The 26,542-nt window shown below is 40.4% G+C and overlaps 1 protein-coding gene across 2 annotated transcripts in view; it reads right to left on the reverse strand.

The window, feature by feature from the left end:
- SHQ1 (SHQ1, H/ACA ribonucleoprotein assembly factor) overlaps nt 1-26,542 on the reverse strand; it is a 103,961-nt gene that overhangs the window by 23,135 nt on the left and 54,284 nt on the right. For both annotated transcript variants that reach the window (XM_060631561.3, XM_060631563.3), the window contains exon 10: nt 22,629-22,749. In XM_060631561.3, coding sequence (XP_060487544.2) covers nt 22,629-22,749 — 121 coding nt within the window. The remainder of the gene's footprint in view (nt 1-22,628; nt 22,750-26,542) is intronic.

The raw sequence follows: 26,542 nt of genomic DNA on the forward strand, positions 1-26,542 counted from the left end.
TGAACAGCGGAGAGGGGAAACAGCAGCAGCCAAGAAGAAAGATCATATTCCTGGTTAAAAGCAAATCGGTGTTACAGGTTTTCGTGAAGCCACACAGAGGCCCGAGCTCTGGCTGTGATCTCCGTCGTGCTATTGTCCTGCTGAGGGAGGCAATGAAGTACGTACATGCCACAAACCTTACTTACGCATTCCTATTGTTTAGTGTGTGTCTGAAGAAGAAACCGACAGGGTAGCTCTCTACCTGCGGGAGAGGTGCTGGGAACAGCAATTCCTGACCAGCTTTTGCCCTGACAAGCACACAGACCACTCTCTCCTTTATAAGCAGCCTATTTGCTGCTTACTGGTCATCCACATTTTGCCTTAAAAACAGGGTTCAACATGAACCATACAGCCCACTGGTGTGTGCGTCATGAGTCTGTTTTCTCTGTTTTCTCCTAAGCGTTCGAGAGGCCTGCTGCAGCTTCTGAGATGGATTCCACTATAACGTAGTCGCTGCTGTCACACAGGTGCCACAGTTATCAAGTGCCTGGGATTTGCTGGGCATTTCACTAGCCCCAGCGGTAAAGTGGTACACAAGCAAAGCATGGCTCCTGCTTGCATGGAGCTTGCAGTCTGGCAGGAAGAAAGTACAGGAACTTCTGATCCGGTATCAGACCCCTTGCCCACTCGGCCAAGGCCACCAATTGTGCTGCTCTCACCGGCCGTGCAGATGGAGTCTAGTGGAGGGGGCAGGGGTCTGTGCCACAGCAGACAGCGCCAGTCCCGCATAATGGAGACAGCTGGCCTCAGCTCTAGCCAATTGTTACCATGTGGGGATGTGGGCCCAGCAACTGCCAGGACTTCCGGTATTTCAAGAGCAGCTGTAAATCCAGACTTTTACATAAAATCTTTCAATTTTTAAGTGCTGACAACCAATTCAAAGTTTTTAAAAACTCATTGAGAGCCAAATGTGACCCAAGGGCCCCTGGTGTGCAACTTCCACATTCTGCAGACTTCGCTCCTTCTCTCCTATGCCCTAACATATCGTGTACACCCCTTAAGGACCTGCCACTAGTGTGACCAGTTTACCTCTGTTCCCATACCCAGCACACCCTAAGTTTGGGGATCTGCCTCAGTTGTGCCCTTGCCTAGAACTTCCCCTTCCTTTCTTTCTGTCCCTGGCCAGACTCCACCCATCGCAAGTTCCCAATTCAACACTCTACTTCCCAAGCCTCCTAGACCACACCGAGTCGCCCTTCCTCGAATCCCGATCTTTCTAATGACTTGTACCACTGGCGATGTGGAGGGGCTCCCACTCCACAGTGCTCTAATTCTGCCATCTGTGTATCTTCTCCCCAACCAGACTAAATGCTCAATTAGGGAAACCATGCTGAAACTTTGTCTACAGCGCGTGCAGTATTAATGGGGGGCAGGCTGGTGTCAGTCACTCTGGAAGATGACAGGGAACTAACTGACGGACCACAGCAAGGGGGCTAAAAGCTCAGGATCTGAAGACAAATAGACCTGTATTACCTTATCTCTCTGAGCCTCAATTTCCATATTTCTAACCGGGGACTCTCAAAATGGACACATACCCCAAATTCACATAGTACCTGTGAAATCAGGAGAGATGATGAACGTAAAGTGCACAGTACAACACCTGCCATGCAGTGAGCTATTACTATTGCAGACTCAGTGCCTAACCCAGCCGGTGTTATTGTTAAGCAAGCACTGCATGGCTGGCAATTTGTTATTCACAAACCGTTTATCGACTGCTTACTCTGTGTTAACATGCTCTAATCATACCGCATGTGTTTCCTCATCTAATTCGCCGCATTTTGTGAACAGCTGAAGCAGAGAGAATTTATATGAGTTGTCCAAGGCCATACAGGCAGAGCAGAGATGTGAAGTCAGCCAGCTGGCTCCCACACTCTTAACCATGATACTCTATGGTCTCTCCACATTCCTGATGGCAAGGGACACATTCTGACCTCAACCTTCTGCAGGAGGGTTTGGCTCCTGCAAACAGGAGGATTAAGAGCAGGATTTGGCTTTGTGGGCCGTGGCTTAAGACAACAGAATGATCAGGACCTGGCTTGGGCCAGACTATATCTCTGAAGACTCACAGAGTTTGATGCTCTGTGTGACCAAGGTCTGTCGGTTTGTTCAATAAACTGAGAATGAAGAGAAGAGAAAAAATGCCCAAATCATAACATGATAGCTGGTATTAGGGAAGGCAAAACTTGTGACACAGGTTACACTAACAGAAAAGACAGTTTGCTCATCACAGAAAAAATAACTAGGGACGGAATCAGAACCATGTTTCTAGCCTCCAACATCCAGAGAAGACAGAAAAGAGGCATCTATATCCCGCTTCACTTCAAAAAGGTAAAAAAGGAAAATGATGAAATCAAAGACAGTGAACTCAAAATCCACGAATGGCAGGCAGTTAAGAGGGGGAAACGGTGGCCTTCAGGAGCCTCGCGCAGAGACAGGGCCCGGGTTTTAAGCTGGCATATGACAATTTTCTGTGTCTTTTTATGGGCAGAATACAGAAAACAGGGTGGATGATTATAAAGCCGACTGGATGCACATTTGACTTTACAGGTGAGAGCAATTTAAAAACTGAAGGAAAGTATCTAGTGAAGAGCACAAAGCTGTTAACGACAGACTTCCTCATTGCACATTTCATTCACTGTCTTAGATGAAATCAGAAAATGTTCATTCTAATTCCTTAAGGGTGGAAGCCTTATCTAACTTAACGCCTCTTCAATTCCCCAGGGCCTTGCCTTATGCTTGGCATACAGTAGGTACTTCAAAAATGATCACTGAAGGGATTTCAAGAGGAAGTTTACAAACTATGTTACAGCAGATGGCAGATTCCAGTTCCGAAAATATTATTAATACAGGTGGACAGAATAAACCCAATCCAAAAAGGTGCAAACGAACAGGGACAAATACAAAGTTCTTCAACCACTTATAGAGAAGCAGAATTACAATTAAACACCAATGTCTGAGACTAAATTGTTAAGAGTTTTGGCTAATTGTAAACTATAAGAATAGTGTGTTGAGGTTTCCCAATAATAAGCAGATGAGCTCCCAGACTAAATGAATACGGTAATGTTCACACACACACACACACACACACAGACACACACCCCTGAAAGGTAACAGCTCAAAAGCTCCTCTCTACTTCCTGGCCAAACCTGGAATGTTTTGTTTAGCTTGAAGGATACTTAAAAAGGATGCCGGGAAATACTGTCAGGGGAAGTACTGACAAAGTAGTTTGCCTAAAAGAAGACCAGGAATGCTGAAGATTTGGGACGCACGAACCTGTAAGAATAACTTCAAGACAAAAAAAGATCGGGAGCCCTTAAAAGGGATATAGTAGCGATCCTCTAGATAGCTGAAGGCATGCTAGAAGAGAGAACAGACTTATTCTATATGGGTTCAGAATTAAAACTAATGTGGGGCACCTGGGTGGCCAAGTTAAGTGTCCAACTCTCGATCTCAGCTCAGGTCTTGGTCTTGAGGGTCGTGAGTTTGACACTTAAGTAGGGCATGGAGCCTACTTATAAATCAATCAGTCAATCAGTCAATCTCACATGAAGAAAATAGATTTCAGTCCAACTTAAGGGAGAACTTTTTTAACCAATCTAAGGTGCTTCAGAGTAGAATAGGCTCTCTCACTCATGAGAGGGTTTCTAGGCACTGGAGCCATCTGTGACAAGGCTAAGCAATCACACAGTGACAACAGCACAGGGGGAACTGATCCCCAAATGAGAAGACTGTGCAGCATTTCAATTCTATGAGTGACTGAATTAAAGATGTTCATCGCCAAGAAAAGCCGTACAATGGAGATGACTTTGCTGGGGTGACGAGACAAAACTTCAAACAAAATGTAGTATCCCTGACAGAGAAAACAGAATACATAAAGGCAATGAAAAGCTGAAGTTTATGGCAAACTTGGGAAGTGGGGACAGTATCTGTCTGGCAGGAGAAGGACAGGGAGCTCAGTCAGCAGGAGTGAAGGATGAAGCATAAAAGAAGAGGAGGAGGAGGATACAGAGCTCAGGCCGTGAGCCCAGCTGAGGCACTCAGGCTTCTGTGCTGCTGGGAAGGGGAAATCACCCAGAACTTCTGTGGACAGCCATGATCAAAACGGGCATTTCAGAATGATCAGACTGGCATTACTGCAGGAAAAACAAGAGGGGAACGAGGTTCTGGTGGCGAGAAGAACAGACAGAATGCTCCGGCATCAGTGAGAAAACAAGAGCCTGAATTAAAAGACAAGCAGTAAGACCAAAAAGAGGAATTTAAATCAAAGACATCATCTAGGAAGAATTACAAGGACTTTGTGAATGATTCAGTGTGGGGTGGAGAGTCAAAGACAGATATACCTGAATCGGGGAACCCACATATGTCAACATGCCCAACAGTTAAGACCAAAATAACCCCCAAAACATCTGGGTCCCAAACTACTATCCCATCACAGCTTTACATCCTATGCTCAGAGTACATTTTTCACATACAAAAAATACAACATTTTGTAATTATCTTTGAATGTGAAACCAGTCACCAAAAGCTTATAGAATCATGTCTATAAAAATTAATTCCTCCAAGGACAGAAAGAAGATATGCCAGGTAAACAATAACCAAAAGAAAGCTGGGATCTCCATATTAATATAGGACAAAATAAACAAAGGTAAAAAAGCATTATTAGTGATAAAGAAGACCACTACATAATAAACATTGCAATTCGCCAGAGAGATGTAACAATTTTAAACTAGCAAAAATGAATAAAATATGCCTCAAAATATAAAGTAAAAATTGACTATCTGTCTACAAAAAGATAGTAACACAACCAACACAGTACGAGATTTTCACACAACTCTTCCAAGGCAAAAACTGATGTATGAAACAGACAAAACAAACTAACAAGGATAAAAAACCTTAAACAGCTCAACTGATGAGTTTCACCCAATGGACACAGAACTCAAGCTTTAAAATCTATGAAAGTGACTGCATACGAGACATAAAATTAATCTCAACAAATTTCAAACAATGGTAAAATTCTCTGACAAATACAAGGACATTAGAAATCAGGAACAAAGATATCATTATAAAAAACCCATTTACATGGAAAGGAGAAACGTACTTCTCTACATTTCATGAGTAAAATCAGAAAATATCTGGAGTAGAATAATAATGAAAATTCAGTATGTTTCAAACCCTGTTAGTGCACACAAAGCAGACGCCTGTGGGAAAGTGTATAGGCTTAAATAAAGGCTCCAAAGCTAATGAATTAAACATCTAGATAAGAAGTGGGAGAAGAGGATGCCTAAGAAACCCCCCAAAAGAGAAGGAATTAAATGATACAGATAACAGCAAAATGTAGGGGCACCTGGGTCATTGGTCGGTTAAGCATCAGACTCTTGATTTTGGCACAGGTCATGATTCCAGGGTCATGGGATCAAGCCCTGCATAGGGGTTTTTGCTGACCATGGAGCCTGCTTAAGACTCAGTGTCTCTCCCTCTCTCAAATAAAAAAAAAAAAAAAAAAAGCAGAAAGTAATGACACACAAGACAAACAAAACTAGAAGATCAAAAGAGCAAATATTGGTTCTTTGATAAACTAATCAAATATACTCTCTTGAAAGATTAATTTTTTAAAAAAGAAGGAAACATGAATATTACAGTAAGATAATAGGACACAATAATATAATTATTACAGTAAAACAACACATAGATGCTGTAAAGAAAACAGTTAAGAGAAAATAAGAATAACTTAATGTCAGATACTTTTGAAAATTTAGATGAAGTGGACACATTTCAAGAAAAACACAACCTACCAAAAACCAACTCAAGAAAAAATAGAGAACCAGAACAGTTTTATAACAATTGGAAAATGTGACTGAATCGTTAGAAATCTCAAAAAGAAGAAAGATGGTTTTGGTGAATTTTACTTAAGAATCAAGGAAGAGATTACAATTTATAGAAATTACCTCAGAGAAGAAAAAAGGACAGTACAAGACTGGAAAATTATGAGCCAAATTCCTTTCTCCTTCTTCCTCCCTTTTCCTTCCTTCTCTCTCCATTTCTGTTTCTTGGTGTGTATAATACACAAACACAGTCAAGCAAATCAAATCCAGAATCACATTTAAAAAATTCATCACAATCAAGATGGGTTTATCCCAGGAATGCAAGGCCTGACTTAAGTTAGAAATTTTATAAATGCCATTCATTATATCAACATATTAAAAAAGAAAAACCTTAAGATCATCTCAAAAGATGAGGGAAAATACGCAATGAAATTCAAGGACCATTTGAGATCAAAAACTCTTCACAAACTAAGAATAATGTGAACTTTTCTTAACTTGATAAAGGCGATCTACAAAAGCCCGCAGCAAACATCAAAAGCATTTTCTTAAAGATGAAGAACAAGATAGAGAAATACCTGACCACTATTACCTATTGGGCATTGTGCTAGAGGGTGTAAGTAGTACAGTAAGATGAAGAATAAAGAAAAAGAAAGAAAGAATATAAAAATTGGAAAAGAAGAAACCAAATTATCACTATTTGCATTGCTATTGCCTATACAGAAAACTGGAGAGAACCTATACTAACAGTTAATAGTAGAGTTTAGCGAGGTAGCTGGACACAGAAATTGATATAAAAATGTGAAATTAATATTTCTAGATGCTTAAACAGTTGCAAAGTGATTTTTTAAAAAACTATCATTTACAATAGCAACACACAAAATCTATAGCAGTTAATTCCAACCAAAGATGTACAAAGTTTTTAAGGATACTATGATAAAATTTTATTGAATGACATTAAAGACAACTTAAATACAGAGTCATACCATGTTATGGAAGGGGACTAAATGTTTTAGTCTCCCCAAATGGATTTATAGATTCAAAGCAATTCCAATCAAAATGTTTTTCATGGAACTTGACAAGCTGATTCTAAGATATAAAGCCACAGTAATTAAGAATGTATGGTATGTGCACATGACAGACAAGCAAAGCAGTGGAACTGAAAAGACAACCCCGAAACAGATCCAAGTATAGATGTAAACTTGATGTATGGCAGGGTGAGCACTGCAGGATGCATGAGGCAAGGATGGACTATTTAATAAATGAAGCTGGGGTAAGGTGATCCATATGAGAAAAAATGAAACTGGATCCCCTCTCTCATGAAATGCACCAAATCAGTTCCAGGTGGACTAAAGACTTAGATGCTAGATGCAAAAGAATAAAAATTTCAGGAGATACTGTATGAGAATATCTTTATGACATCCACATCATACAAAGTTTCTTAAATGAGAAACAAAAAGCATGCCTATAAAGGAACATATTGATAAATTCTACAACATTAAAATTAAAAACTTCTGCTTATGAAGACACTACAAGGAACCTAAAAGATAAACTACAAACTGGGAGAAAATGTTTGCAACATGTTTAACTAATAAAGGACTAATATCCAGAATACCAGAAGGATCCTAAAAATCAAAAAGAGAAAGAGAGCACTAATGAGCAATAGGCAATACCACAGACAGACGTCTCAAAGAAGAGCGAACACGAAAGGCCCATAAACACATGAAAAGATGTTCAGTCTCATAACCTATCAAAAAAATGAAAATGGAAACGACAAAAGGAACTCTTTCAACACCCTCACCAATTGGCAAATCTTAAAATCTAAACGAGTGCTGGCATTATGGTTGAACTAGGGAAATTCTCGTACTTTGCTGGTGGGTGAAGCAGTTGAAATAAATTGGTACCACCACTGTGGAAGACAGTTGGACATCACCCAGTAAAGTCTCACCCACAGCCATCCCCTAAATCCTAGCACTTCCATTCCCAGGCACAGAGCTTGCTAGAGAAGCTGTACATAAGCACACCATGAAGCACGCACAAAGATGTTCAGAGCAGTGTTTGCCTAATAACCCGAACTGGAAAGAAACTATTCACCAACAAACAATCTAGAGAATAGATAAACAAACTGCAATGTATCACACAATGACAAAGTACACCACAGGAAGAAAAATAATAAACTACACCACTGTACATCACCATGGGTAAATGAAAAAGGAAAAAAGAAAAAAACATTACATCCAAAGAGGCAAGTGACAGAAAAGCACACACAGTATGAGAAGTGAGCAAAACTAAAAGTAAACTGGGGTACATCCATAGATGGTAAAACCTTAAGGGAAAGTAAGGTAATGATTAACACAAAAGTCAGGGTTGTGGTAGAGGGGGAAACATGATTGGGGCTGGTTCCACAGGAAGCCTCTGGGAAACTGGTCATCTTTTTTTTTTTTTTAAAGTTTATCTTATTTATTTTTTTAGTCATCTCTACACCCAACGTGGGACTCGAACTCACGACCCTAAGATCAAGAGTCATTTGCTCCTCTGACTGAGCCAGCCAGGTGCTCCTGGTTATCTATTTCTTCAGGTTGATGGTGGGTACAGGCATATTCAATTTATTATTATTCTTTAAAATGTACACATATATTTTATGTATTCTATTATTTTGTATTTCATGAAAAAATATTTTAAGAAATATCTCTACAAACAAAAATGGTACACAAAAGGTAACCTTCCATAAATACCTGAGTCCAAAAGTTCCTTTAAATAATAAAGGGAACAATAACAAAGAAAGACAACTATCCCTTACCCAGAATTATGAACTAAAGTACAGATCACCCACAGAGAGGCAGGGCTCTGTACAGAGAAGAATTTCTCTAAGAAAAGCCAACAGCCTGAGAATTACTTTATGCTAATTAGGGCTCTTCACCCACTCAGCTGCACAAGCCATAAACCTAGGCATCTGGCGTCACGCTCCCTGTTGCCTTCCCCCACCCTCCCCAAATCCACCTTAGTTCCTAATGCTACTGCCCTGGCCAGGCTACACTCATGCCTCCCAAGGACCTTTCAAACTGGCCTAATAAGCAATTCACACTACTGTCCCTGCCACGGATCTTCTCCCACCAGATGTCCCAAAGCCTTCCCTGGCTTCCCGTTGCTCTAAGGATAAAAGTTAAACTTCTGAACACAACTTAGAAGGTACTGTAATATCTGGGCCGTGGTTAAATCACCAGCCTCATCATGGCCCCTCAGCACCCACCTCCTCCACATGCACACATTTGTCTGTTTCAGCCACACTGCACACCCTATCTTGTTTCAGTTTCTTGAACACACACAAAAGTCCCTCCTGCCACAGGACTTCTGCACATGGTGGACCTACTACACCTTCCTGAAGTCCACCTGTCTTAACTCCTACTTGTACTTGAGTACCCAAAGCACACCTTTCCCTGACACAGCTCTCCCCACCCCTCATCCCCCCAAGTAGACTAGGTCAGCGATCATGTGCTTTCTCAGCGACAACAAACTTCTTCTGTAGCCCTTTCCAAGGTTTTGACTCCACTTTCTGTGTAACTGGTTATTTGATTAACAATTCTCTTCCCTTAGACCTTAAGTTCCTGGAGGGTGGGGGCCATGTCTGGTTCTCGCTTACCATCCTAGGCTCAGAATCTTGGCATGGAATGTCACATAGAGTAGAACCTTGTAACAATCTGTTGAATGAAAGGATGGATGGATGGATGGATGGATGGATGGATGGATGGATGGAAGAACAGATATTCAAGCCTAAAGCAGTCACAACCCCTACTCCCAACCACCACAGTAGGGTAACAAGACCCCATCAGATAAGAAACAAAACAGACGTATGGTATCACCTCTCATTCCCAGGCCTCAAAGGGAGAGCCCATCTTAGACTGGTAGGTGATCCTTGAAAAAGTAGGATGCGTGGAAAAATGTTACACAGTCCTACAAAGAAGATGGGAACATGCTTATAGCTCTTGTTTAAAATCAAAACCAAAATGTTCTCTTACAAACCTGGAGCAAGACTGGATTTTTCTGATAAAAAGGCAAGATAAACCCAGTATTTACTTTCTGAACATTTTAGATTTGCAATTTTACCTGAAATCATGGATTATAATAAAGCCTCTGAAACCTAAGTATGTGTAGTGCTGCTGTGTTCAGAATACAAGCATTGCAACTTCTTGAGTTTTTAAAGCTTGCTTTTTATAATTAATCCAGTATTTAATGGATTAATTATAAAATCCATATATAGTGGAGAGCCTTTGCCAATCATTTTATTCACAAAGCTTTAGCCTACACCGCTCATAAGTGAAACCCTTTTAACTGCTGTGTCCATTTAAAACAAGAATATAGGACATATGCTGACAACTGTAATTTTTACCATCAAGTTCAAAATGAAGGCAATTTCTCCCAATAAGAACTAAACCCTTGTTTTCCTGAAGTATTAGGGGGCTCTAAGGACAGCAATAACATCTAACTTGGCTGGTAAGCTTACTTGGAATAGCACAAAGGTACCTAATACTACATGTGCAAAGGTGTTTTATTCTTTGCTCAAAAAACTAACTCTGGGTTCTAGTAAGGCATCAAAAAATAACATTCCCCCAAAACAACTCTGGGTATGTAGGTGGCCTGAGGTTGCAAGGCAAGAATGAGTCTGGAGAAAGCAAGATGGTCAGAACAGACATCACTTTTCACTCTTGTCATTTAAAGCACACCACATTATAAATCTGTGAGGTAATATATCCACCACAACACTAACAAAAATTTAACTAAACGAAAGGCAAAAGTACTATAATAGACATATTTTCTATTGCTTGATGTGTTCTTGTAAGACTAAGAACATGCACACAGTTGACCCCTAAAGGTGGTCTCTTTTTTGCTATGTGGTTTCCTAAAATTAATAAAACAGTGACTCAAATGCAAGTTAATATTTGAGAGAGCTCAAACAAGCATTGATTATCTAATTATTCCATTTATTTCATTCCACTCAGGGCATAAGGCTTCCCTTTTTCATGCCTTTATCTATGTAGTTGAGCCTTGAGTGTAGACCACCACACTTTTTACTTTATTTACTTGTGTAATATCCTGTTATACTTGATGAAAGTAAGATGTATATCTGGGGGAAAAACAAAATACATGCTCACCAAAAAGTATGAAATAGAAAAGGTGCCCATGAATCCACAAACCAAAGATGATTTTTTATGAACATGAATGAGCTTCCTTCCAGGATTTTTGCCCTGTGAATATGTGTTTAATGTGATTGCAACACTTCAGCATATACAGCTTCATATACACTGTTTTTGCCATTTAGCTTTCCAGTTATGATTTTTCATGGCAGTACAGTATCCTTAACCCTCCCAGACAGTAGGCTCCGTGCTGCAGAAATTTTGACCTTGATCTTATCTATAGCACAGAGTTCAATGCCAGCCATAGCAAGTGCTCAATAAATTTCAGGTTCAATTACACTGTAAACTCATTTAAAACAAATGAGCCACAGAAAACAGAGGTATTTATCATTATAAATAATCATATTTAATAATTAAATAATTGATAATTATAAAGAATACGGTATTAATAATTAATAAAGACATAAATATTTCAGATAGATGTGGTGTAATCTACAAAACTTTTCACAGGTTATCTCCCGACAGGAAACAGGATTAAATCGAATGGCTATACCTGATATCCCTCAATCACATCACAGATCGCTCAGTATGTCTCCTGGCCATGTGCATAATTTGGGGATGACAGTCTGGGGAACATCCTGGAAGTGATGGCTGGAATCTCTTCTTCCTTCCCAACCGCCATACACACACTCTGTCTCCAGACTTGGGGAGGGACAGCAGGTGGATACAGATCCTAAGATGGTCAGTTCTTGAGCCTGACTCCTTGGGAAAGGTACATGGCATTCCCAACACCACACTCTGAGCCAATTCTGCACAACAATAAATAGATGGCATGCAGGAGATCTAAACATCCATCTACCTGATAATCCAAACACCCATACACTATTCTCTGGCTCTCTCTTATATACCTCAAACTCATTCTGACTTCCTCATACGTAAGTAAACAAGCAGGAAGTTATAGGTTTCCTTTGTCATTTATCCCAATACATACCACCTCTATAAAAGCAGGCATCCTTGTTTTATGCTAGGATATGAAGAGCAGGACACACACTACAGGTCCTACAAGAGGTAGGTTCAGTATCATGTAAAAAGAAGGTAAAGCTGCTTCTTTTCATTGAAGCTTTTAACTGAATTAGAAAAGATATTTTCAGTTCAATGAGCATTTACTGAGCATCATTAATAAGCAACACGCATTTGACTAAGGTGCTGGGGTACCAAGCTGAGCAACATCTTTGACCCTGAGAACATTCACAGTCCAGGTTTCTCTGGACCCATTCTCCTTGAGTCAGTAATTAACAATAAATCACAAAATCATTCCTCACAGAATCCTACATGTCTTCAACTTAGTTCAAGCAACTGGAAGAGACCAACTTGAGTCCCTGAACCTGAACTCCAATGGTTTAGGCAAGACGACCCTCCCCTGTCATCACTCAGAATAAACATATGTGATTCTCTTTGGAAATGAAGATGGTCGTTGCTCGAAACTTCTGATCAAGTATCCTATCGCTAAAAATATGTTTGGTATTCACAAAACATGACATTTTGCTAGAAATCCATTAATGACGTTGATTTCTTTCTTTTAAAATAAACAGAAGGGGTGCCTGGGTGGCTCAGTCAGTTAAGTGTCCGACTTTGGCCCAGGTCATGATCTCACCATTTGTGAGTTTGAGTCCGGTGTTTTAGTCTGGGCTCTGTGCTGGCAGCTCAGAGCATGGAGCCTACTTCGGATTCTGTGTCTTCCTCTCTCTCTCTGCCCTCTCCCCCACTCGTTCTCTCTCTCTCAAGAATAAATAAACATTTAAAAATAAACAGATATGCCTATTCTAGTCTTCCTCCACTCCAAAAAGACTGTTCAATGTGCTCCATGGGGTAAATACACTTCACTTTGGAGGCCATTGCTATAAAAAATTTGGAGAATAAATGTATAAATCAAAATCACAATTTACAACATTATAAAACTGTCCAGGCAAAGGAGGTAAGACAAACATAAAATAAAAACAGAAAACATGATCTACTTTAGGAAAGTACCAATTAATCATTTTAAGTTTAAGAAAAGCACAGAGCCTCTACAAGGAAAAGACAATACAAACGTATAACAGCTAACATTTTCTTTAGTTTAACCTTTCAAAAAGCCACACTAAGTGAAAACATTTAAAAATGAATCAGAAATTTGTTGATATCCACCCACTGAAAATACAATCTGTCAAATTATTTCAATGTTCTGCTAATATCTATTTTTTTTTTTTTAGATAAAAACTACTTCCCAGAAAGCTGTTTAAATTGAGAATAGTAAGCGAATCATCACTGATAAAATTATGTAAGATAAATAGCATATATCACTCAAAATGTGGAACTCTACTTCAAGCAGGCCCGCTCCCCACATTGTTCCCCACCCCAGTCCCGAAAATATGCTCTGTAGCTCTATTTATTATTTTCCCAGCTTGTATTTATTCAGAAAAGTAGACAGAGCAGGAAATGGGACAAGTCAAATGATCACAATCAATCTCATCACCTTCACAACATGCTGTGAATGTAATTAATCCTCTATTTATTTAGGGGACTTCACACCCCTTACATTAAGGCAGCAACTCCCTGCTGCCTTGGGTTGAGATAATTATGTTATAACAGGGATTGGGTTTCAATCATAATAGGCAGAAGAAAAAGAAAATTGTACTTGAAGTTGACAGTTTTTTTAAAAAGGTTTCGTGTGACTCCATTCAAAGGACGCTCTTGACAAAGCTCTCCTTAAACAGAGCACTTTCCAAGTGCGATAACCACACGTACGCCACATTAATCAACGTAAGCCTCTTCTCGGAATGAGATGTGAAGACAATCCGAGCACTGTGACAATTCTACATCAAGTAGGGAATACTGGTTTACAAAACCGGACTAAATCAAGCCCACCCCGAACTCACTTGATCCTGTGAGCATCCTCGGAGAATCCTCCAAAGACCTCTGATGGGTGAACAAGCCTCAGAACAAGGAGGTGAGGGAAAATGCCAATTTGTTCACACAGTCGCTAATTACACACTATAAAAAGCCCTGACTCCAGCAAGCCAAAACCAAGGATTTGAGGAGTCTGGCCAAGTACCCAAGACCAAAAAACAAGGACAGACACAAACCTAACACAGCCACCCAGTCACAGCTCTAAAATGGGCCTGATGCACACAAGCCCCCATGTACCATAAACATGGGGGCATTTTCCAGTTCGGAGGCCACCTATTTCACCTCTGGGACTTCTCATTCACTTTTTACAAGAACTCACAGGCACACTTTCACCTCTAATCTCTACCTTAAAAAAGTTAACATGAAAATATAAAGTCTTGCCCACTATATCTTTGCAAACTTCTAATGTTTATTCATAGATCATAATAATGATGCCTGCAGCACATGTAGAAGTAAAAATAATAAACGACTTGGGGCGCCTGGGTGGCGCAGTCGGTTAAGCGTCCGACTTCAGCCAGGTCACGATCTCGCGGTCCGTGAGTTCGAGCCCCGCGTCAGGCTCTGTGCTGACAGCTCGGAGCCTGGAGCCTGCTTCAGATTCTGTGTCTCCCTCTCTCTCTGCCCCTCCCCCGTTCATGCTCTGTCTCTCTCTGTCCCAAAAATAAATTGAAAAAAAAAAAAAAAAAAATTCCTAAAAAAAAAAATAATAAACGACTTATGTAATTCCAAATATCTAAAAATTATCAAAATATGTTAATACTACTGTTTTCAAGGTCTGGAATCTTGATGGTTGGAGTATTTGTATATATCAGCTATCTTAGTATCTCAGTAACACTTTACTACCTTTCAATAGCATTTAAGCTCTTGAAGAATCAAAATGTGCAAGAAACTGAACATTACTGATTCTTGAGTTCCAGTTCTTAGTAAAAACAAAACAAAACATGGTATTCTGGGATAGGAAAAACCATTGGGTAAAAATTAGGAAAAACCTAAATAAACTATGGACTGCAGTTTATAATAATGTATCAATAATGGTTCATTATTGATAGAAGACATTAATCATAGGAGAACAGAGCGTAGGTTATCTGGGAACTCTGTATCATGTTCACAAACTTTCTAGAAATATAAAACCGTACCAAAATAAAAAGTTTACCTTTAAGAAAAAGTAGGGTAAAAATTACAAATAAGGAGGGGCGCCTGGCTGGCTCAGTCGGTTAATTAAGCATCCAACTTCAGCTCAGGTCATGATCTCGCGGTTTGTGAGCTTGAGCCCCGCGTCGGGCTCTGTGATGACAGCTAAGAGCCTGGAGCCAGCTTCGGATTCTGTGTCTCCCGCTCTCTCTGCCCCCCCCCCCCCCCCCCCGCTCACTCTCTGTCTCTCTCTCCTTCAAAAAGAAAGAATCATTAAAAAAAAAATTTACAAGCAAGAAAAACATAATAAGCAAAACAACTACAATAAAAAAAAAGCCACAAAACTTTAACATTCAGGTACAGAATTCTTTTGCTAGTTTTCTCAATACACATAGTTGCAGAGAGCATTGGTATCTATACAAAGAGTTATTTTAGTCTGAAATCTGTAGGAACATTCATAATCCTATGATTTATTGGCACATTTCTTGTAAGAGAAGTCTAATGAAGAGCTACAGTCCCCAGTGGGCACTGCTGAACTACTGGTGATAAGGTAAAGAACCATTAAGTAAATCCTTTCCATATGAAACCCCACAGAAGGCATACAAGTGAATGAATATTGGCATGCACTAATCTTTTCTTATAGAGATAAAACCCACTCCCATCCAGGATGAATTTGTGGATTTAATTAAAAATAAACAGTAAAACCAAAGAGCAACTTGACATGCCAGAATAAGCACCTTACCAAGAATGATTTCAATTCAAGAGAGGTTTAACTTGCTTGAAATTATGCACAATTGTTTCTTGAAATTTCTATATGCTAATCATTAGCAGCTCATGTAACACTTAACATTTTACCATTTATCACAGAAGTAACTTCCCATACAAAAGCAAAACCACCTAGAGTGTCTGATTATTATGTGGTATGCCTGAATTTAACAGACCCCTGAAATCACCTTCAACACTGTACCTTTATTATGACTATCGGTGACATGGGTGACGGTAAAGTGTTAGGGTTCTTCCTCAGCTATGGCTCAGAACTGCATCATGGAATTACAGCAGTGTCTCTTAAGGTGTCCGCATGCCCCACATGCATCCCTCTCCAAAATGCCACTAGTGACAAAGTGGGCCCCAATGTCCTGCGTGTACCGCCTTACGGAGCATCCCTACCCCATGCCCACTGTGACCAAGGCAATTAGACCAGGAAGACACTGACTCGTGGTTGGGCCCACCATTCCTCCTCCCTTGGAATTACAAGCAAGGGACTCGTAGTTTACCTTTACTGAAACTAGGTACACATGAACTCAGCTGCGGAAACAGCCATTCTCGCCCATATGCATCAAAAGAGAAGGGCGGCAGCGACCTCCATGAGGAAGCAACACGAGAGACCACACGTCACCAGAGAGTAAGCTGACTGCTGTTACTTCTTCATCACTTGAGCTCATGAAGTCCAGCTGTACTCCCTGCACCTGGGTTCCAGAAGATAACCTAGAGCCTCCTAACAAAGTTGCTATGTTTACTATAAAAGTCTGAGTGGGTTTCTCTTGTGTAACCAAATGGGAGAAATAAGGATTTCAAATGTGGTTCTATTACCAAAACACTACGACCCCAAGCTAACTGTGAACTCTCTCATTCAGTAATAAAGAGATACTACGAGGACAGATAAAACTGATCTAAATGCAAAAAAGCCTTACATCCGTTCTCACCCTTCCAACACACCATAGCTACAACCAGGAAATCTGTTCATCATGTTACTTACATGTTTTACTCATCTACTCCTCTGCATGATGTTATTTTCCCAGCTTGGAACGGATCCATTCCTGATTATTATTATATTCATATGTGTAACAGTACTATGCAACTAGATACCGTTTTTTATGTTTTGCTATTTAGATCCCTTCTTTGTCCAAACTCTCTTCCATATATATTTTCCAGCTGTGATCCAAATGTTCCTGACTACTTCCTCACAGATATTCCTTAGAGACCTCAAATCGACATGTTCCCTCCCTCTCTCTTCCTTTCCAACCTACACCCTCTCTCCACTATTATTTAATTTCAGCAAATACACTTCAAATGGCCCAGTTAACTAGCCAAGTCAAAGTCTGGATCTTCTCTTTGATGCTTCCGCTTCTCCCTCTCCCCTCACATCCCATCATTACTAGGTCCTGGCTCATCCACCTCTCAAATATGACCACCAGTCTCCTTCCCTGCTCACTCCCCTGGCTTAGTCCACACCTTTTGCCAGCATCACCCACATCCTGATGAGGACTTCAGTCTTGAGTCTGAGCTCTGCCCCACTCAGTTCATTCCCTGGAAGGGGACCTGATGGCTCTTCCCAGAATCTGAATCTCATCACATCAGACACTGTATGGCTTAACCTCTTCAGTCACCCTGTACTCTCCCAGGACAAAGTCCAAGCATCTTCAAGTGGCCAAGGCTCCACATGAACTCCTTGGCCTCATTTCTTCCCTCTCATGCCTATACTGTGATCCATCCGTAGTGAGCTTTTGAGCTCTCTAAAAGAGTCATATTCTTCTGTCCCTACTGTCTGAAATACTTTTTGCCCCAGCTTCCCCGGCTGCATCTGACCAACTCTTACTCGTCTTTCAGCTCTCAGCTTCAACTGTTCCTTCCAGAAGCTGTTTCCTCTATTCCAAGGCTAAACATGTGGCTTCCTAAGTGCTTCCACAGCATCCTTGCTTCCCCACTACAGCCACTATCAGGCTACAGCACTGTGTTCCCCTTACATCTGTACTCCCCACTACAAGATCAGCTTTAAGATGGTGTGCCTCTCGTTCACCACAGTATCCCCATCGCCCACCTCAGGACCTAGCATATAGTAAGGCTCAATAATTAGTGGCTGAAAAAATAAGTAATTCCACTTTTACACTCAATGTTAACGTTCAACCTTGGCATTTGAGTTACCCCCATGCCCATGACTTTTGACAGGTGAACCAAGAACAAGAGAGAGCCAAAAGGAAGAGATCTGTGCTATTCTCAGGAGCATAACCTATCCCCTACCAAAGCACATACACAGAGGAAGCAGGTGAAACAGTATAAAGCAATGATGAGGTCCTAAGTTTTCTAGAATTTTAAGATTTCAGGGCTGAAATGGCTTATGTTCATTTACAACTGAGGAAACTGAGGTCCAGGATTTATCAAATAAGATACAATGATTCAGTGGTAGAACAGTTTCCCTCTAAAAACTTTCCATATTAGTGTCCAAAGGGCCACAAAGTAAGATCTGGCGGGCAAAGTATGCTAAAAAGAAGTGAAAAGATAAATGGACCAAGTGTATAAAGCAGAGTAAACTATCAGTTCGACGCAAAGTGGTTCATTTCCTCAAAGACGTTTTTGTTCTTTTCTCCATAACCAACTACCTTAAAAAAACTATATTAGAAAAAGTATGATTTAAGACCCTCATGACTAGCTCAAACTGAGACTGAAAGACACCCAAGATTTTAGATTTTAATTTCAGTTTTTTAAAAAGAAGCAACCAAAATTTCTCCACGTAGCAACAACAAAATAATACCCTACTTGACCCCCTGTTTCAAAATATACCATGCATTAAAACCATGCACTATCACATTTTCTTCAGTGGGTGCATACTCCTTTTACAATGAGAAACAAATTGTTTAAAAAACATACTATGCTATGGATATTATGTGGTAAAGGAAAATTACTCATAGGGTACTATTATAAAGAGAAAACAAGTTACAAAATGACATGTGCACTATTACTTCCAATGGTTTAAAAATGCACTGGAAAATAGAGGAAATACTAAAATACTAACATTGGCTACATTAGATAAACTGACGAAAGTGACTTGCTCAAGCATTGCCGCCAATGAAAAGAAAGAACTGGCACATACACTACAGCTCATGCTTTTCTATCCACGTTTATATAAAAGGGTGTAAACTCTCAGAGGGTCAGAACAATCCCTGCTACTGCTAAGGAAGCCCACCAGGAAAGAAATCAAGGAAGGGAAAATCCACTGAATGTAGCTGGAAATGTCAATTAAAATAAGTAAGAGCCAATGCATAGTTTTTAGAGTGCTATGCTTTTTTTTTTTTTTTTTAAACGATGAAAAATACTCATTTAACTGGCTGTACTGAGTACCATTCAATTCAACAAAAACCTACTGTGCTCCCAAGGACTTTGACAGGCCCAGAGAGATGCTCATTCACATGGACTTTAAAATTGTAGAAGGGGAAAGAGATAAGCACTACAATTACTACAAAATGAGGCAGGCGTGAAATATGCCTACATGATCTTAAACCAAAAGCTATGGGAACATCTAGGAGGAAGATGAGTGAGTCATTAACTCCTCTTCCAATAGAAAAAGCTCTCTAAATGGAGAACTTGTGTCTTCTGGCATTTTCCCCTCACATGCCATGGGTAAAGACAAACTGGTTATCTACAAGGCATAGCCGGGAAAACATGAAATCCAGATACAGAAACTCTGACACTATCACACACCTATCTCAGAGATGCTACATGACTTCAAGCAAATCACTTCCTCATGCTGCCACCCAGGGAGCATTTGCTGCAGTGACCACCATTCTCGAAACTTCCAATGACGCTTACGGTGAAGGATGGCAGGGGGTGTTCCTTTTCAGAAAGATAATTTGCAGACTTTAACGCAGAATAAGAATATAGGACCTTCAGTTTTGAAAATCTGCAAACATGCTCTACAAGACAAAGGCATCACAAGGAAAAAGAACTACACAGTATAAAGCAAAATGCAGGATAACTGTTATCCTAACTTTATTAATTGAATATAAGAATGACTTCGCAACCCAGTTCCAACAAGTTTTTGCCAAAGTGAATGTCAGACTATAAAAATGAAATGCTGTTCTTTGTGTTCATTAGAATTTAGCACTTGTCTGATATTGTAAATAAAATTTCAGTCTTTATAATCAAAATCATCGAATAGAAATTAAAGAAAATACAGAACTATTTTAAAACATAAAAATAGGGTGCAAGATCTCACTGATAAACCCTATGGGAAAGAAATAAACCAGAAGATGAATGGTGAGGAAGAAATTAGTTATGGAAATCATGAACATTCACTATAGTATAAATGATTTAGAGCCAAGACAGTTCAGGGTAAAGATGACCATGGAACCTCAATTATGTTACGCTTGAAAAATTAAGGATTAAATCAGAAAACTGAATAAAAATCAGGTAAATGAACAAATGTATTATTTCAAGAGAAAGAAAAAAATAGCCAGATTCAACTAGAGTTAAAATGTAACACACAAAGTGAAAACAATACAGCCTGTTTAGGGAAAGGAAAATTATGGTCAAATTGGTCAAGTCCAAAAAATTTTTCTAGGGTGCCTGGGTGGCTCAGTCGGTTCAACATCAGACTTCGGCTCAGGTCACGATCTCACGATCCGTGAGTTCGAGCACTGCATTGGGCTCTGTGCTGACCACCCAGAGCCTGGAGTCTGCTTCGGATTCTGTGTCTCCCTCTGTCTTTGCCCCTCCCCCATTCACACTCTATCTCTCAAATAATAAATAAATAATTAAAAAAAATTCTTTTCCAAAGTAATCTGAAGAGGGGCACCTGGGTGGCTCAGTCAATTAGCATCAGACTCTTGATTTTGGCTCAGTTCATGATCTCAAGGTTCATGGGTTCAAGCCCCACGTTGGGCTTCATGCTGTCAGTTCAGGGCCTGCTTGAGATTCTCTGTCTGCTTGGCTGTCTCTCCCCCCCTCTCTCAAAATAAATAAACATTAAAAAAAAAAAAAAAGTAATTTGAAGAGCTCCTGCTGGTATCCCTCTCCTGTCTCATTTCCCAATCCATTATCTCTTTGAAAAAATTAGTATTATCATAACAATTATTAGGAAGATAAGAATTTCATTTCATTTCCTGCAACTTAAAACCAAGGGAAAAAGGATTTTTTAAGCGCAAGGAGGTGTGGTAATCCCCACATGCACACAGGGGCACATGCCCTTCTACTTTAATGGAACACAATCTTTTCTCTAGTTAATGAGGAATGCCATAGAGAAAGGAGGCACTCCTAGAAATGGGATCCTCACAACAAACCTCAGTGCTCACTGCATGTTTATAAAATCCTCACCCTGAAGGGAACAAGAAAAATCTAAACCCACACAAATAGACTATTTCAATTTAATTTTATTATGAAAACAACAGGAAATGGCAGCAGGGTACCTGACAAGCTCAATTAGCAGGAGGATCAAACGGGAGTGATGACACGCCATGATGACCTCAGGGGTCAAAGATGCAATTCTCCATCTGGAGCCATTGAGATTTCCACCACAGACACCACCACCACCTGCCGTATGGTATTAGGCGTTATGCTGAGCAGATCGTCAGCTTTTCCCGACCACAGGTATGGCCACAAGGTTTTCTCATCTCACTCGGCATTAGGGCTGCTTCCCCGTGAACAGAGGCCAAAAGTGAATTCTATATAATGGCTCACTCAAAACAGGCATTAAAGGCATGCTAAAGCACTCATTTACCAATCACAGCAACAGTACAACTGTCGTGGCTGTTTTTCTTCTAAGTCACGAGTGATACTGTGCCACCATTCCCCATAACCCGTAAGAAGCGTTCTCATCAACAGCTCTGTTTGTATGCTCTCAGTTAATCGTCTCCTGTTACTGAAATGGTTAATTTGCATACATCTGTTGAACCTCTTCACAAAAGTTCAGTTTTTAAGTTTATTTTTATTTAAGACAGAGACAGGAAGCAAGTAGGGGAGGGGCAGTGAGAGACAGGAAACAGAGGATCCAAAGTGGGCTCTGCACTGACAGCAGTGAGCCAGATGCAGGGCTCAAACTCATGAACCGTGAGATCATGACCTGAGCCAAAGTCAAGAGTTGGATGCCTAACCAAATGAGCCACCCAGGTACCCTAAAAGCTCACCTCCTTTTAAACTTAATAAACTTATTAAACTCCCTCTCTGAGGGAGGAAATGGTAAACGCTTCTTTAAAATCTTACATACCATGTGCAAGGAGCCTATTTGTGAGAGTTCAGACCCGTAGATACCTGTGTTACCAAGAATCATCACATGAAGCATTGAAGGTTGTACTTTTTATACTCTGTGTAACAGATTCTGTAAGCCAGTGGTTCGCCAATGAGTGTACAACTCTCACCAGGATGACGGCTGATTAGGCTGGTGTCTTAATGGAGTTTGCACAAGGTGCCCCCACATGCATACACACACACTCATAGCCCACTGTGAGTACACCAAAGACAAAAGTCTGGACACCCACGTACGAAATCTTGAGATTTCATATTGGACAGTCAATAGCATAGCCACAACCAATCAGAACTGTCTGTTCTCACATCTACTTTCTAGGCTATAACCATGTTTTCCAGTAAAATTTTTACCATCTGTACCTTTCCCAAGGCCAATTCGCCAAGCTCCCCATGTTGATCTAGTCACTTTTTAAAGCATTTGGTATCTAGATGGGGTATTCTTTTTCATTACAACTTGTCTCCCAAGCTATTTCATTTTCTTCCCCCTGGGTCAGGAGGTATTCCAGAAATGGGGGCATGTAAAATTCATAAGTAACTCAAAACTTACTTGGCTTTCTGAATCCACACACAGTAGTCTGAGATGTAGAGATCATTCAGAATGTAAGCTGGGTCATTTTCCTGAAAAATTTTGTGAACATCCAGTAGACATTTTAAAACTGCACTTTTACCTAAAGGAAATTTTTAAAAAATCAAGTCATTCATAAGAAAAAACATTTGATTATCTTAAACTGAGAAAATCAGATACTGCAAGGTAACATACATATATCAGTTAAGAAACTTAACCATGTTTCTAGAATATTTTTAACACTCCTTTATTGCATAAAATCTTATCAGTACTATAAAGCCCAAAGCTCTTTATTTCCTTCATTAAGAATTATGAGTAGGAGCACCTGCGGGGGGGGGGGGGGGGTTTCAGCTCAGTTGGTCGAGCATCCAACTTGGGCTCAGGTCATGATCTTACGGTTTGTGAGTTCAAGCTCCACATGGGGCTCTGTGCAGACAGTGTAGATCCTGCTTAGGATTCTCTCTCTCCCTCTCTCCTGAAAAGTAGGTGCTCTTTCAGGGTGCATGCTACAAACTGAGAAAGAGGGATTAAGAGCCCCACATCAGGCTCTGTGCTGACAGCTCAGAGCCTGGAGCCTGCTTAGGATTCTGTGTCTCCCTCTCTCTGCCCATCCTCCTCTCAATCTCTGTCTCTCCCCCCGCCTTCTCTCTCTCTGTCTTTTTCTCTCAAAAATAAACAAACATTAAAAAAAAGAATTATGAGTAATTCTTATGCTCTATTTCTATAGCAGATTAACTGTGGTTACCATAAAAACACTATGAAATACAACTAGGTACAAGGAAAGTTCTCCAAACTAAATGAATATTTAAAGGCACCATAGTTTTAATTATAAAATGTTCTTCTAATTCAAGCTTTCAAAACACCATGAAAAATTATATTCTGGTTTTTAAGCCTCTTTATTTCTTATGTCAACATTTTTTGTCAAGGAGTTATCTGGTATTAGCTTAAAATTTTTTCACCTTAAAGAACTGAGGAAAATTGAGGCTGAAAACTAAAATATCACAGCACTCATTCAAAAATAAGCTGACAAAATCTCTTGGAAAAAAGCCATCAAGTACTAAAGTCTTGTTCAATCTAATTACTTCCTCCTGGTTAGTGAATGAACCTAGTTTTAACGCCACCAAAAGCTTACCAAAGGAACCTTTGACAACTCAACAACAAGTCCCTAGGTGTCCCAACTTCATGACATTCCCTGAAATGTGTAAACTATGAGGCAAATTACTAAATGTATAGTAGCCCCACCTCCTCTGATCAGTAAAATACAGCATTTTCAGTTTAACAGTTCCATTCATATCTTTACAGTCCTGAAACATAAAAATACTGTCTACTGATTTCCTGAAGATATTGGATATGCTTTCACCGACATTTCCCAGTTGACTTTTAGACAGGATAAAAGAATCATGAGCTAGATAATGACATCTCAAGGTGCCAAAATTGCTGCCACTAAAATTTTAACACAATTAACACCAGAAAATACACTTCAAAAGAGCAGGGACTTCTGTTTTATTTAGGGATTAGTCCCCAATACCTAGAACAGAACCTTGGAGCAGCAGACTGTCAATTTCAGTATCTTAAGAATGAGTGAATGAATGAATGACACAGTTCTCACGTGCCTTACACCCTTGCAATTCCTCTCATCCACAGCACCACACACCAGCCCTGAGGATTCTTCCTGGATATGCCCTTGTAGCTGCCCTTTCCCCACAACTCCCTGGGCAATTATCCTCACCTGTACTCTCAACACCTCATGCCTGGATTATAATATCTTCCTCCTCCTCCCTTGCATTCCAGACTGTCCTTCTAGACCTCTGACACACTTTTTTATGCACTGCTTTCCTCAAGTCCCCTCTCTGTACATGCTTTCAAAGTCCTGTGCTCAACTGGCTCCCACACCTGCCATGCCTTTTCTAATCCACTCCAATGAATAACATCTCAGCCTGCCTTCACGGCCTAGCATTAAGACTTCACCCTTCAGGGAGCCTCGGCTCACTTCCTAGTCTTCAGAGCTCTTTACTGAACCCTGCAAAGGAATGTGGAAAAGAAAGAGATGATTCTCCCCACAGCCCCCCTGCTCATTTCACAGAAGCAGAACTTGAGGCTCAAGGTTGATAAGGTATTCACAGGATCCAAATTCTGAACTCATCAGCTTGCAGTGAGCCACCGTGCTACACTACCCATACGTTCGTGGCCCACTCCGTCTACAGCACACTTTTATTACTCAGGAGTTAAATAGTACGTTCAAAGCAGGAGCCGTCACTTATTCAAAAATTTTAACTATGTGGCTTCCTCACGTGCAGATGGGAAGAATGCCAATAAAAACCTCAATGCTCAAGTGGGTAAGAGAAACAAATACTTTGAAGGCCTAAAACTATATTTGGCTAAGTCACGGCCAGAACTGTGATATATCAGAGTGGCCCAGATTAACTATATCAAATGACTCATGTGAATCCCCCCACGGTAGGCCTATTTTCATTACATGCCTATGTAATGCTGTATGCACAGTTTGATGACAGGAGGCACGAAATACAATCAAAACTCACAGAAGTGATGAAACCAAGTTAGCCACATTAACCCAAGAAGAAAAAAAATCGAGAACTAACTAAAGTGTAAGAATGTGTTTTAATGTTTATGTGAGAGAGAGAGAGAGAGAGAGAGAGAGAACATGAGGGGGGAAGGGCAGAGAGAGAATCTTAAGCAGGCTCCACTCTAAGTACAGAGCTCCATGCAGGGCTTGATCCCACAAACCAGGAGATCATGACCTAGGCTGAAATCAAGAGTCAGAGGCTAAAATGACTGAGGCACCCAGGCGCCCCTAAAGTCTAAGGATTTCTCAAACAGTTTTAATTGCCACAGAGAAGAAAATGTCAGGGTAAGCATATGCCAATTTCTTACTTTCTTTCTCTCTCTTTTATGGGGGGCAGGGGTCCAGGGAGAAGGAGTTTACTTTTATAACTACCAACTGAAAGTTTTAAAAAGTTAACCATGTATCTTTACCAAAAACAGACACACACACACCCCGAAATCAGAAACGAAAAAGTATTTACTTTAAACTTACAAAAGCCCTTCTACAGTGTGACACCCCAGAATACTGTCAAGCCAATTAATAGAAAGTGCAGGATTGGGGGGGGGGGGGGGGAGGCGGAGACAGCGCCTGGGTGGCTCAGCAGGTTAAGAGACCAACTCTTGATTTTGGCTCAAGTCATGATCTCATGGTTTGGGAGTTGGAGCCCCGCATCAGGCTCTGTGCTGACAGTGCAGAGCCTTATTGAGATTCTCTCTCTACCACCCCTCCCCCGTTTCTTCCCCCATTGTGTTCTCTCTCTCTGAAAATAAGTAAACTTAAAAAAAAATGCAGGATTTGGAGCAAGACCTCACAGTAAATAATTCAGCAAGTGAAGTAAAATGGGAAAAATGGGAGATGCACTGGCTTGAAGGATGGTGTGAAATGGAGCAGAAAGGAGACATAAAATGGGGTAGATTCAGGGAACAACAAGAAAAGATCATTAGACTGGAGCAGATGGGAAATGGGGAGAGTAGGCAGGTGAGTTGGGAAGAAGAGTGCAACCAGGGATGGGGAGACAGGTGTCCTAAGGATGAGGTGCGCAGGCCTAGACACAGCTGTGCAAGGATAAGAGGCCTGACTCCAAGGATTTTTACTAAGATTTTACTAAGGTCATGTATTTAATGAAAATCCATAGCAACCACTCCCCTAATGAAATTCTATAGCTTCCGTTAGGAGAGATGCCTAAAGTAAGGTTGCCCCCCTGCTAAGGGCCATGGGCAAATTCACATCTTCATTATCACAGAAGAATAATAATACAAGAAATGTCAAAAATAATCTTTTTTTTTTTTTTCCAACGTTTTTTATTTATTTTTGGGACAGAGAGAGACAGAGC

Source organism: Panthera onca, chromosome A2 (assembly GCF_046562875.1).
Source record: "Panthera onca isolate mPanOnc1 chromosome A2, mPanOnc1 haplotype 2, whole genome shotgun sequence".
NCBI classification, from domain to species: Eukaryota; Metazoa; Chordata; class Mammalia; order Carnivora; family Felidae; genus Panthera; species Panthera onca.